Here is a 12,958-nt window from a genome sequence, read left to right as displayed (position 1 = left end):
ATTTTCCATAATTATAAACATAAAGAATACAAATTCAGCCTACAAGCCAAGGCAAAAAGATATATATTATCAATTACACATTCTCATTATAAGAAATTACGAAGGATCTACTGGTAGATTCTTTTCAATAATGGCTCCATTATTCCTTTCCCTGTACCCACATTCCTTTGCAACATGACTGTAGCTCCTTCCAGCAAGAAGTGGGGACTATTTCTCCTCCACTTGAATCTGGGCTGACTTGTGACTTGCTTCGAGCAATATTATGAAGCAGGCATGACACCTTATTTTGAGCATGGGCCTCAATGGGCCTCATACTCTCCATTCCCAGAACGCTGCCCTGTCTCCATGGCAAGTCAGACTAGCCTGCTGCAGGATGAGAGAGTGCACAGATCACAGAGGAATCCTGCAGCTGTCAGGGCTTAGGCTTCAGGAGGGTGAGAGAGCCCAGGCAAGATCAGAGGGCTTGACCCTGATGAGCAGATCTGCCCAGCTTGCCATAGATTCACAAACAATGATAAATGGTTTTTTTTTACCTTACTGAGTTTTGGTGGTAGTTTGGTTTGTTATGTAGCAATAGATCACTATGTGTCTTATGGGAGGAAGCCCAGCATCCAACTACTGAATTCTAGAACAAAATTTCTCAGGTGGTGCAGGCCCACTGCCCTTTCCTCACCACGAATATCTTCCTTGGGGTCTCTCATCCCCCAGTAGTCCACTATCCCGAGTGTCCTTACCACATTTGGGTTAAAGACTTACTAGCTCTGTGTTCTGTCTTTATGGTCTTGGTCTGTTTCAAATCTGATGGGAAAAAAAAAAACCTATAGTAATATGTTTAAATATGCTCCCTATCCTTCCAGCAACCAATATTGCATTTTAGATATATTTTTTCTTATGTTGGTAACCTAAATATCTAATAGTACGAATTAATCAGTGTAAGCCATATATGTTAATCTGTAACATAACAGAACTGAGAAGAAGGGTTTCTAAAATTCTCTGCAGTTCTCTCGATTTTTGATATTCATAATAGAATATTAAACTTAGGCTTTCAAAGACTATTTACATTGTAAAATACCTACGTATAAAATTAAAATGCAGGATAGAACACATAGTATTATCCTAGTACTGTAAAAACATATAGAAATGTAAATACATGGAAACACACTGAGACAGAGGGAGAGGGAGAAACGGAGAGGGGAATATTTTAAATGCTAATGTTTCTGGGTGGTGGATTACTTTTTTATAATTTTCTTTTTCTTTTCAAAAATGTCTTAACAAGTACTATTAAATTTATAGTCCAAACACCCTCACGAACACCTTTTAAAGTCCTGTGCTTTCAGGAGAGTGGCCCGTGCCTGCAGAACCAGGTACACTCGGGCACGCGCCTGTGGTCCCGCTCCCGGAAGTTTCTAAAACAGCTGGCCAGAAACGCGGTGGGAGGGACGGGGCTGCTCAGAAGAGCCTCCCCACGTGTTTTCGGGGAAATAGCCGGGGAGCGAGAAGGAGAAGGATTGAGAGGAAACCGAAAAGCGAAAGTCAGCACACGGGGAGCAGTACGCAGGCGCGGATCCGGGGCTTTCCGCTGAATTGGACGCCCTCCTGCGGTTTCTCCCGCAGCGTCCGGGAGGGCGGTAAACGCAAGCTCTCCCGGCGACGGCCAGCGGCTTTTCCACACCCTCCCTGCCGAGCCGAGTCTGAGAGTGGTGGTCCTTGGACAAAATGAAAGATGGAAGTGGGGGCGGGTCCCCGTTAGTAGAGAGAGCGAGGGGAACGTTTTCTAATTGCTTGAGGTGATGGAAACCTCACGTATCCCACACTTCCACCGTTTCTTTGTTCCCTTGTCCTGGAGTCATACCTTTATCCTCTGTCACTTCTCTACCTACACAATCTGCGCTCATGTTAACTCATATTTACTGGCCTTTCAAACTCTGCTGCTCACCCAGCTGGGGTGCCTACTCTTAAACCGGACATGAAGGTGGGGGCTGGCTGTTTCTTCAGCTGTCCTTTTGCTACATCTGCAAAAGGGGTTTTCCTCTTTCTCTTGGGGTCTTCTGGCCCCCCTTGCCCTCTCTCTTATGATGATTATACCAGATGGGGTGGGAGAGGAGAATAGTTTAGTCACTGGACCACCATTTCAAAAGTTTTGCAGGCCCAGGAAAAAATGTTTTGGCCTTGCTTGCTACCTGCATGACTTACTGAATGATTCCAGGAAGCACTGACCTAGTCTCTTTGGGCTCCACTCAACCACTCTTAAAGGGCTTTACCTACTAAGGGTGACCTAAGGACCAGCCTAGGACCTCCGGTGTGTGAGAGGACCCACCTTACTGGACCTCGTGTGAGAGTGAGCACCCCGTGGCTGCACACAAAACCACCAGCAAGTGCACTTCACATAATTCCCACAATGCAGATGGATGTTTATTTTCCCGTTAAGAGGACAGGAGCAGCTATACAATTTTCAGTGCAAAATTAAAATATGGGTCCCTTTTTTTCAGAATCTATTAAAAATTTCGAGAAGGAAACAGCATTAATCCAAGCATGTGGCCCTTCTGAGTGCTCGGCCCTGTGCAACTGCACGGGTAGCATATCTGAGAAGTCCCTAGTGTGGGAATTTTGGGGGGGGGCGGTTTCCTCTGTAGAAATCTTGTTCTATGTTTACTTAAAACAAATGAAAACAAATATAATGAAGAAACAAATTAATACACCACTCCTTCCTGTAGCACTTGCAAGAACATCCAGAGCCTTCACTTTCCCTGTAGAGCCCTACACGATCTGGTTGGTCTTGCCTCCCTTCTTACACGTCTTGTCCCACTTTGTGCTTCACTATGCTCTTCTCCCCAGGCCCTCTTCCTATTCCTCAATTACCCCAAGCTTTCACCTGCCTAGGTCCTATATATATATATATACTGTTCTTTTGGGATGGTAGCTCCTCATTCTTCAGGTCCTCAAGTCATATGCCATCTCCTCAGACAAACCTTCATTAACCACTTCTTCCATTTACATTTATATTCTTAAATATGTCACACTTTTATTCTTCACAGCACTTATTAAATCTGTCCTTTATTATTTGCTTGTCTACTTTTATCTCTCCTCACAACAGGAGTTACTTGGAGCTGTTACAGCCTGTCTCATTTTTGTTCCATGAGAGAATTAAGCCTAATGCCCCGAGGTACCTGTTTATGAATCACCTTCTCTCCTATATATCTAGAATGGCACAACTTACCATCCTTGGGACACTGAGAAAACAGTCAAGCAAATCACTTTCTTGTGGTTTAGATGGGAAACTCTGGTTGAGAAAGGTAATGCTTGATACAGAGTAGTCAATAATATTTTTTAGATGAGTGAATAACATCATTGACCAACACTGTGATCAGGAATCATAGGTTAATCCCACCCTTCAGAACTCAGCACTTGCACGAATGGGCTAGAGTTGAGAAGGAGAAGAGCGTGTTTATTCTGAACAACTCCCCTAAAGGATTTTAATGAGAGCACCATTCTTCTTCTACCTCTAACCTCTCTCCCCCATCTCCACCCTGCCTCTGGGATTTTTTCCATGTGAGGCAGTTGATAAGACATCTAGGTGAATGATTGTCAAGTCTAAAGTAAGAATATGTTGTATAGGATTTTTAGCGGGGGCAGGAGCAGTAAAGGCTATGAGTTTAATGAGAGGGACTTAAGGGAAATTTCAGGTAGGTAGATGTCTGGGATGTTTGGCACACATGAGATACTTAAAGGAAAGTTAGAGTAAGCTAATAATCAAACAATATAATTCCAGAGCATTTCTACACAGTTTGGAGAGAGGTAAAGTAGAGAGGAAGTCCTGTGATGTTTGAACCATAGCAAGCATGTCTTCTTGGTTAATCAGTTTGAAAAGTAATATTGCGGACTGTTTATGATTTTAGAGTTTGGAGGCATTATAAAGGGAGTTCTAGTTTAGTCTTGCAGGTAGGCCAAAGGAGCAAAGGAGCAAAGGAAAGAAGGGAACTAATTGCTGTCCTCTTTGTGTTCGAAACACCAAGTCATTACCAAGTATTTATTAAAAGGTAGATTGTGCTAGATCCTAGGGATATAACTGTGAACAAAGCCTTCTTGGTTTCTGTACATAACAGAGCTTGCTTAGAGTTAAATGAAGAAGATGGCTGATATGCATTTACAATAAAGCCGATAAAGACTGTGCTAGGGGGTCTAGAGGATATGGAGCAGGTACGATGTAACCTGAGCCATACATATGTGCTCGTGTGTGTGTGTGCGTGTGTGTGTGTGTGTGTGTGTGTGTGACATGAAGCCTTTCCAGAGCCCAAAGGATGTGCAAGTGTTATCCAGGTGACTAGATATAGATGAGATGGTTTTGGAGAATTGAGAGGATACAGCACAGAGAAGTGAAATGAGTATGGACCATCAAAGAAACTGAAAGTAGTTCAGTCAATCTTTTGCATATATGTTTTGGAGGACGAGAAGTGCTGGGGAGAAGTGATGAGACATGAGATGAGAGATGAGTTGAAGAGTAAGAAGAGACTAAAAAATGACTTTGTAAAGATCTGTTAAGAATTATGGTCTTCATCCAGAACTGGGATTCTTAATATTTTTTGTGCCATGGACCCTTTGGGTAGTTAGATGAAACCTATAAACTCCTTCAAAAAAATAATGTTTTCAGTTGAATAAAATAAAATACCTAGGATTAAAAAGGAAACTACACTGAAATGCAGATATCAAAATATTGAAACCAATTTTGTGACTTAAGTGCTTCTTTATTAATGGCATTAAATAAGATCTAGTAATGGGTCTGATGAATGCAATTTTAAAATTGTTCTTAGCATAGCAATATTTTAAGATAACTGTAACAACTGTAATGTGACAAAAATATGGTGTAGGTTATGGTTTGTTGCCCATATACCTAATTGAAGGAAATTCTAAGTTACAGCCAGAATTTTATGAAAGTAAAATTCTAACTATTGCCATCTAAATTCACAAACCTCCAGAATTCTGTCCATACTCTCCAGACAGGAACTGCTAATTGGAACATTATAAGCCATTTGAAGATTTTAAGCAGGGAGTGAAATAATCCAATTTGCTTTAAATAGAGCCCTCTGTCTACATCGGAAGCCACATGGAATTTTTGTTGTATTTACTGTAATAGATGTTGCAGAGAATGTCTTTCATCGTGTTTTTTTTAGTGTCCTCTTTGTGAGGATTTTGGTTGAAATGTTCTATGTCTTATAGTAGTAGTTATACAACTGAATGGGTTTGTTAGGAAAAGGTGGATTTTACTGTCTGTAAATTATACTTCAATAAGCCAGACTTTAAAAAATGCAGTCAGCCCATTCAATGTTCTCATGGCCAATTTGAAACAATTAAAAAGATTATATGTCAGAAATTGGAGTGCACGTGTACAGAGTCCAGTTTACTAAGTCTGGACTGCAATTATCTACTATTAGAGCATAGCACTTGGATGGTTTGACCCCTATTTTTGTTCCTTCTACTACAAGGTGCACGTGGGCCCCCTGAACCATGTAAGGTAAAGAAAAATCTCTTGGGCTTGCAGAGTTATACTCACTCTTTATACTTCTTTGGGGGACTTTCCTTGCTACCTTGAGACTTTGAGGAAATACACTGGCAGCTGTCTTTCTTCAGCATTTATTCCAGATAAAGTTATCGATATTCAGTATAATTGGTCAAAGTGATTCTTTACAAGAATTTGAAAAGGGTTCAGTAAAATGGACATCTGAGATTGGTGTAGGATGGGTGAGGGGAAAAAGGAAAATATGGTTATTATTTTGAAAATCTATATTATGTTTCATTTAATGCTGCTTATTTGCTACTAATTTGGCAGAAAAAAATTATTCTAGGGTATAGAGGAGATTGATAGGATGGAAGCTCTCTAAGGGAGAAGGCAGTTTATGTTAAAATCTTTTTTACCCTTTGAATTCTTTTTCCATCAAACATTGGCCTTTCCCTGTTTGTCTTGCCTGGGGGACAGAAAATCAGTTAGAGAGGAGTTCCCAGAGGGCACCCGTCATCTCTGATTGCAGTCAGGGCTCACCTTGGATACAAGCCTCAGGATTTTTCACCAGTAGGTCATGGCATGTGCCTAGTTATTATGACTTCCTTACCTGGCTCAGCAGCTTTCCTAGGGCCTGGTGGACATAGAGAGCTCCCCAGGTCCTAGCACTTGGGGACCCCACGCTATTACTAAGGGCAACAGCTGGGCAATGGTACTAAGCATCCAGTATGACCCATAATATCAGATATCACCAGGAATGACTCTGAGTCCCTCCCCCTAATAAGAAGTATTCCTGGCAGTGATACCAGCATCTGTGAACTCAAAAGTTGGGACATTGTTGACATGGCAATCAAGAGGCTTCCTAATTCACCCCTGGACACCCTGGAATTGCTGCTGTTAATGCCCCATCATCACTTACATGTTGTGTCTAGTGTGATAACCCTTACCTGAGAGCTCAGGACACTGGCTTATTTGGCTTTTCCCTCAGGCTGTCCTGCTGGTTTTTGAGTAATGTAGTTGTACCTGTTATTTTTGACCTATTCTGAAATCTTAACACTTGAACCTTCTAGAACCGAAATCATAAGTAACTTGTGAGAAACAAAATCAGAAATGAAATAAATACATACAAATGAGTCTTTAGTTAATATTATATTAACACTTGGTTTCTCAAAGTGTCTTATCTTGCAAGTTTATCTGAAGCTTTGGTTTTTAGCATTTCAATCACAACACTTTCAATTGTGGGTGTCATGCCAGTGAGAGGAGAGCTTCAGACTTCAACCATTTACTGGAAACCGGTATATACAAAGTTGAATTGTTGGCAAAGACCAGTCTTTAAACATTTTCCTTTGCTTCCTTCTTTTGAGTGTCATGAGTTTATTCTGTCATTCAGCAGAATAAGGAGACTTCATCTAAAATTGAAAAATGAAAATAACCTTTGAAGAAACTATTATTTTACAAATAAATCACTATTTTAGGTAAACATCCTCTCATATACTAAATACTCCATAATCATTCTGCCAATTATCTACTAAGTATTCGCAACAGTAATTGGGATTGATCGGTCTAAAATAAAAAGCACTTTTTAAGTAGATGAAAACTGTTTTAAGAGGTCCTACTCATCCTGCCAAAAATGTAATGAGGAAGTGGTTGTAAAATGTTGCAAAAGTTCTCTCACAGCTGAATGATTTAAGGACAACTAACATCGAAATAAGCTATCCAAGGACAGTATGGATTTTCCATCCCTGGAAGTCTTCAAGAGAAGGACTAAAATCCACTTGATTTACAGCCAGATAGAAATCTCTTGGGGCGGGAGTCCCTTCAAGATTCTATTATTCTAATGTATGTTCATCCTCATGTAAATTGAGGGTTCGAACTGCTTGATGGCACTGGGGTTTAAGAACAGATAAAAGGCTTCCTAAATCACATAACTGCATTTACAATTATGACTCAGTTCTCAGAAAAGTATTATTATACTGCTGCTGATTGTTATTCAGATACTACTTAAGGAGACTCCTGGGACTAATAATGCAAGTAACAATCAAAAACCAAAACAAAACAAAACAAAAAAACCCCCTGGAATTTGTGGTGCCTCAACTGCTAAAATTAATATTAAACTAGGCTTATGAATATTGACTAATATGTGTTGTCTGCTAAAGTGGAGAGAGTGGTAGGGGTTGGTGGGGCCCATAGTGGAAGTAGGAATGAAGTGTATTAGAGTCGAGTTCAGGAATATTTTGCCCTGTGGTGACTTGTGATGAAAAGAATTTAAAGCAGTTCAAATAAGTGAAGGTGTCTGCTCTCAATGCAGATAAGATTAGCAACACACAGGACTATACGGACATCCCTTGTGTTATGCTAATGAATTTGTTTTCTCACTGCCCAGGCAGAACTTCAGCCCCTTTGGTTCACACACTACCTCTGCTTCATTAGGAATGCCCTTGACCAGCAATGGAAAAGAAAGGGAACATACTGCAGTTTCAATTGCTGTGGGACTCAGGTTTTCTCTCAGCACTGCATATACACCTGGAGACATGGGAAGAAGGTCTGATGGAGACTGTGGCTCAGTTGAATCACTTCGGCTTAAAGAGATAAGGTAAATATTGAAAAGGATTTAAAAATTACAGCTGGTGACAACTTATTGTCTCAGGAATTCATTTCTAGGGCTTTATCTGTTTATGACTCAGATTTCCAACTTCATCATTTGCTGTCACAACATTAAGCCTACTATGGAATATATGGCATATAAAAGGACAACTTTATAATTCCAATCATGATAGACTGTGTGTCCTGAAGACTAGCTTTATGTATTAAAAGGAATGGAACATTGAACATTAAAATGCTTTACTCTCAGTTAAATTTCCTATAAGAAAGCTTTCTTTTGATAAATTCAATAATAAATATTTTATATGTGACTAAGATTACTTACATGGTTGAGATGGGGATAAAAACAGAAGGAACATAACCTTTGTCTCCCCTTTCTGTTGGTCTTGAGACTGGAAAAGAAAGGCACAATGTTGGAAAAAAATGTTACCAATACTATTGATAAAATTAGAAAAAAGTCTAGAAAGAAATATGTAATGCTAAAAAGAAGAGAGATAATAAAATTGCTTAGCGAGTCACAAAAATTTTTGGTTGACTAGATGAAACAGTATTCTAGATGAGCATAAAGTGTGCAAGAAGAGAAAAGCAAATCTTTTGGCAGGCCCGATCTGACTTTACACATTAATGTCTCTAAAATGTGTGAGAAAAATTGAGAACCCAACTATATTACTGGCTTCTATGTGATTGTCAGGACTGATTTGTTCATGTGTTGGGGGATTTATGGTAACTCAACTCTTTTCATTAAAACTGACACCAATCATAATCTTGTATTTACACAAATTTTTGAAGCACAGACATCAGTGTTATTAAAAGTACTACTGTACTATAGCAACAGTAATGTACCAACCTCACCCTCGAAACATTCCCCAAATTTCTCTGGTATACTACATTGAACTTGTGCTTGGTTGTAATTTGGACCAACTGTAATTTTCATCTGTAATTTGTTTCATTGGCATTTGTTGTTTCATTTGATCAGTTGTAGAGACACTTAAAAGCCACAGGGATTTTTTTTGTTATTATTTTGTTTGTTTGTTTGTTTCAGAAGGGGATGAAGTAGAGTGGCAGCAAGTCACCCGCTGTAAGTGACATATATAAGGTATTCCACATGATGGTACTCATAGATTTAGTTGCTGTAGATGAACATTTTAATGGATCGTATATACTTTCATTAAAGAAATAGAATGGTGGATTTGTATTACAATTATGTAACTAATTTCATGAATGTTCTTTCATGTATTCAACAACTATTTACCAAATTCCTCTTTGGCCAGGTATTATTTTAGGTCCTTAACATTCAGCCAGGAAAGGCAGGCATGTCAAGCCTTGTTATTGGTAGGCTAGGAGATGGGAGATGTTACACAGACCCCCTGGCAAATGAACAATACTGAGTTGTGAGACTACAATAAGATAAAACTATAAAGCTTATAAACCCTGGGCTTCTTTTACAAAAACAAACAAACGAACAAACAAAAACTCCCCCAAAAAACAGGCTTGCTTGACTTTTAACAGCTTTCTAATCATTACCTTCACTTTCTTTTCTTCTCTCCCAGTCACAGAAGTGAAGTCAGAACCATAGAAGGAAGGAGGAAACCAAAACCCTCCAAGTGGCTATCAGCGGTCCCCATGGCCCTGGTGAACTCTGGTTCCAGCTACTCTACTCACTCCTAACTACTCTGCTAGAGTTAGACAGCCCTGGCCATTCCTTTACATGGACTGTTGACACACCACTTTTTTCCAAAGGCTTTGACCTCCACATACCTCTTGGATCTTTCAATGATCAAAGTAAACATAGAAAGAAACTTCATTTACTTTATTTCAATATGACGTTATCTTCCAAAATCTTAAGGAAAAAAAGCACACAGAAAGAACCTAACCTTCGCAAGGCTGGGAGCTGTAGTGTTTACCGAAGGCTTTGTCTTTGGGAATGTCAGGATATAGGTACTTCAGAGGGTTTTCAGGAATGTTTTCAGCCATAATAACCTTGTAGTCTCGAAGGATGTCAGCGAATGGCAGAGCAGACAACCGGCCTTTATTGTAGGGTTCCACAGAGTGGAATCTCACTTCTCCTGGAAAAACAGAAAGCAGGGGGATATTCATGTTCCTGCAGGCATCCTTTGGGGCCATTTTTCCTGCCCTCATGAAGTCACTGATTACAAAACAATGCCAGCCCTTTTCTACAGTCTGGACAGTACAGATTGCCACATGATAGAGGACACCCATACGGTCTATGAGAAATTCACGGTATCCCATTCTGGCACAACTGTAATAATTAATATTCAAACCCATTGAACATATGGGAAACAGAACACACCACGCATTTCTAAAAACTGAAACTTGATTAGCTAAACTCGATACTAATCTCACAAGAATAAACAATAGTGAGCACGTACCATTTTCAGAGTGGTCCACCCAGGTGAAAGTTATTCCTCCAAGGTGGCTTTCACTGAATCTTAACAAAAAAGTTCCAGGCATTTTGTCCTTTAGCAAGAGTCGTTCCTTCTCCTTGCTAACAAAGCCCATGACATACCTAAAAATAGAACAGTGCATAGTTTTATCTGAGCAAAGCCTGTAATTTATTGCATTTACATTTAATTCATTCACAAAGAACAGACTTAAATTTGTTTTGAGTATAACCAATGTCAATGGTGCCTGAAATACTCTTATATAGATTAAAGTAAATATCAATATTCTATGAAGAATATAAGAAACTACAACTATTTCCCCCAATGACACTAAACATGCTTGAAAAGAAAAGAAAACGAAAAAACACAACAGCATAAAAATAAGAACCTAATGAACTCATATGGAAAATATAACCAGTAACTCACCCATCAATCCAAAGGGGAAGAATGTGTTTCTTAATTAGATCTAATATTGCTTCAAGCCATGTCCAAAAGGTAAATGATTTACCAGGTAAGTGTTCCTATTGGAATAGACAAACATATTAGGACAATGACTATTTCAATAATTACGTTGATATAATAATTTGAGTTCCTCTTTTTCAGTGAAATATTTCCTTTAAATGAGACAACACTTTAGAATTTCTTTTTAAAATAACCTTATTCAGGAAGTCACCAAAATACTAGACTATGATTTGGAGACTTAAAAAGGAGCACTATTACATTTTCACCCATCAGATCTACAATATAAAAAATAATAAAGCCAATCTTGTCAAGGACTGGAGAATATATGCTCTCATTTCTATAAATTCAGACAAGTTTTCTAGATGGCAATTTGGTGATGTGTATTGAAAGCTTTAACTATTCCTTTAACACTTTGCTCAGCAATATTTTAGGATTTTTATCTGAAGGAAATGTTTAGATAAATATAAAAAGGTATATACAAGATTCTAATTGCAACATTTAAAAAAATAGCCAATATTGAAAAAATGTCAATATCCAACTGGTAGTTCATAATGTATTTCTTAAATCTCAAAACAGACGTACCTTTCCAAATTAAATGCATGCTGCCATTGATATTAAAAGACTACCGACTTTTGTCAGGTAGAAAAGAAGGAATGCTATTTTTTTTAAAAAAAGATTATATAAATGATGTCTCCCTTCCCTTGTTTGTACCTTGCAGAACTTGGCCCAGGTGAGATGACCGTCACTGTAGCTAGTTTGGACTAAAATGAAAGAAAAGAATGAGATTTTTATCAAACAATTAGCCTCTTCAATTTGGTGCTTAATTTAGATTTTCTCTTCCCCCCTCTTCTTTCAAGCATTTCTTAAGCACCTGCTATGTGTTTACAGTGTACTTACTGCTAGAAACAGTAATAATATATCATAAAATATATTATTTATTCTTTTCCACAGAGGAAGTCAAGATAGTTTTAGGAAGAGAGTGAGTGTCTAGGACCAGCAGTAGTGGAAACGTGTGTGATTTGGTTAAGAATGGATAGGAGAAAGAGGAGGCTACTTCAGTAGCAAGAATAATAAAGGATGAAGCATAGTGGACATAATTATGGCTTATAAAGGCAGCCTAATGTTGGAGAATAAACATTATAAAATCACTTTGTATAAATTAGGTGTATCCAGATTACCAGGAGTCTTGACTATTACATGAAAAGAATGGATGAAGATTCACTGGGCAATAAGGAACCATTGACTTTTGATCCAGGGAAGTGAAAGGATACAAGAGTTTCTATCTAAATTTCTAAAGAAATTATACTCATAAGAATACTTTGATAAAGATCTGAAAGGATATGGTGGCTATCTATGCTACATTTTTAAAAGCTTTATTCACTCGTTAAAAAATATTTATTGAATTCCTACTACTGCAGTATAGAAATTAAATAAGGATCAAAAAGGATACTTACATTAGTACATTTTATAATATTCCCAAAGCCCTGATCTATTTAAATTTGTATTGATCAGATAATGGCTACAAATGGCAACTCAGCATCACCTGGTTAAGTCAAACTTAACCAAATCACACATGTTTCCAATATTGCTGCTCAAATGCATCTTTGGCCCTACTTTAACTAGAACTGTATACAAATCCCATTTTAACTCTTTTTGGTGCTAAATGTGTTCGTCCCAGAATTGTCAAACTATAGATAACTTTTAAAATGCTTTTAGAAAAAGCTTACATTATAGTCACTCCAAGGAGTACCAATGACTCTATATTACAAAGTTTAGAAACATCGAAACCGAAGTTTTGTTTTGTTTTGTTTTTTTTCAGATAAGGGAGAGTTTATAAAGGAGAATGTTTGAGTAGTACAGGATTTAGCACCCTGTCACCATATATTTGATCCCTTTTATCCTATCTACTTCCCTTCTCCCTCCTTCCCCCTATCCTCTGGTTGAAGTTTTCTTGATACATAGAATTAAGGATTACCTGGGTGGTTTTTAATTTCTATTA

The 12,958-nt window shown here is 38.3% G+C and overlaps 1 protein-coding gene and 1 long non-coding RNA gene across 4 annotated transcripts in view; one reads left to right on the top strand and one right to left on the bottom strand.

Annotated features, from left to right (window-relative positions):
- Positions 1-2,929: 2,929 nt before the first annotated feature.
- On the top strand, positions 2,930-9,894 carry LOC111737793. 2 transcript variants are annotated; one of them, XR_002779576.1, is made up of 4 exons: positions 2,930-3,163; positions 7,925-8,087; positions 9,138-9,173; positions 9,646-9,894. It is a non-coding gene; the product is annotated as an uncharacterized LOC111737793 (long non-coding RNA). The 2 variants fall into 2 exon arrangements; XR_002779575.1 differs by having other exon boundaries at positions 9,138-9,191.
- STAT4 (signal transducer and activator of transcription 4) overlaps positions 6,629-12,958 on the bottom strand; it is a 108,638-nt gene continuing 102,308 nt past the window's right edge. Inside the window, exons 19-25 of one of the 2 annotated variants that reach the window (XM_011355925.2) lie at positions 11,671-11,720; positions 10,924-11,018; positions 10,486-10,622; positions 9,970-10,161; positions 8,421-8,487; positions 7,965-8,073; positions 6,629-6,903 (exon numbers count right to left, since the gene is read on the bottom strand). In XM_011355925.2, the coding sequence (XP_011354227.1) occupies positions 6,877-6,903; positions 7,965-8,073; positions 8,421-8,487; positions 9,970-10,161; positions 10,486-10,622; positions 10,924-11,018; positions 11,671-11,720 (677 nt within the window). In that variant the 3' untranslated portion in view covers positions 6,629-6,876. Of the gene's footprint in view, positions 6,904-7,649; positions 8,074-8,420; positions 8,488-9,969; positions 10,162-10,485; positions 10,623-10,923; positions 11,019-11,670; positions 11,721-12,958 lie in introns of those variants that run through there. The other variant, XM_023528752.1, reaches the window with a different exon arrangement.

This window comes from Pteropus vampyrus, unplaced genomic scaffold (genome assembly GCF_000151845.1).
Source record: "Pteropus vampyrus isolate Shadow unplaced genomic scaffold, Pvam_2.0 Scaffold2, whole genome shotgun sequence".
Classification (NCBI taxonomy): domain Eukaryota; kingdom Metazoa; phylum Chordata; class Mammalia; order Chiroptera; family Pteropodidae; genus Pteropus; species Pteropus vampyrus.
Note: the sequence above shows the minus strand (reverse complement) of the source record. Positions and strands in the feature narration are given on the sequence as shown.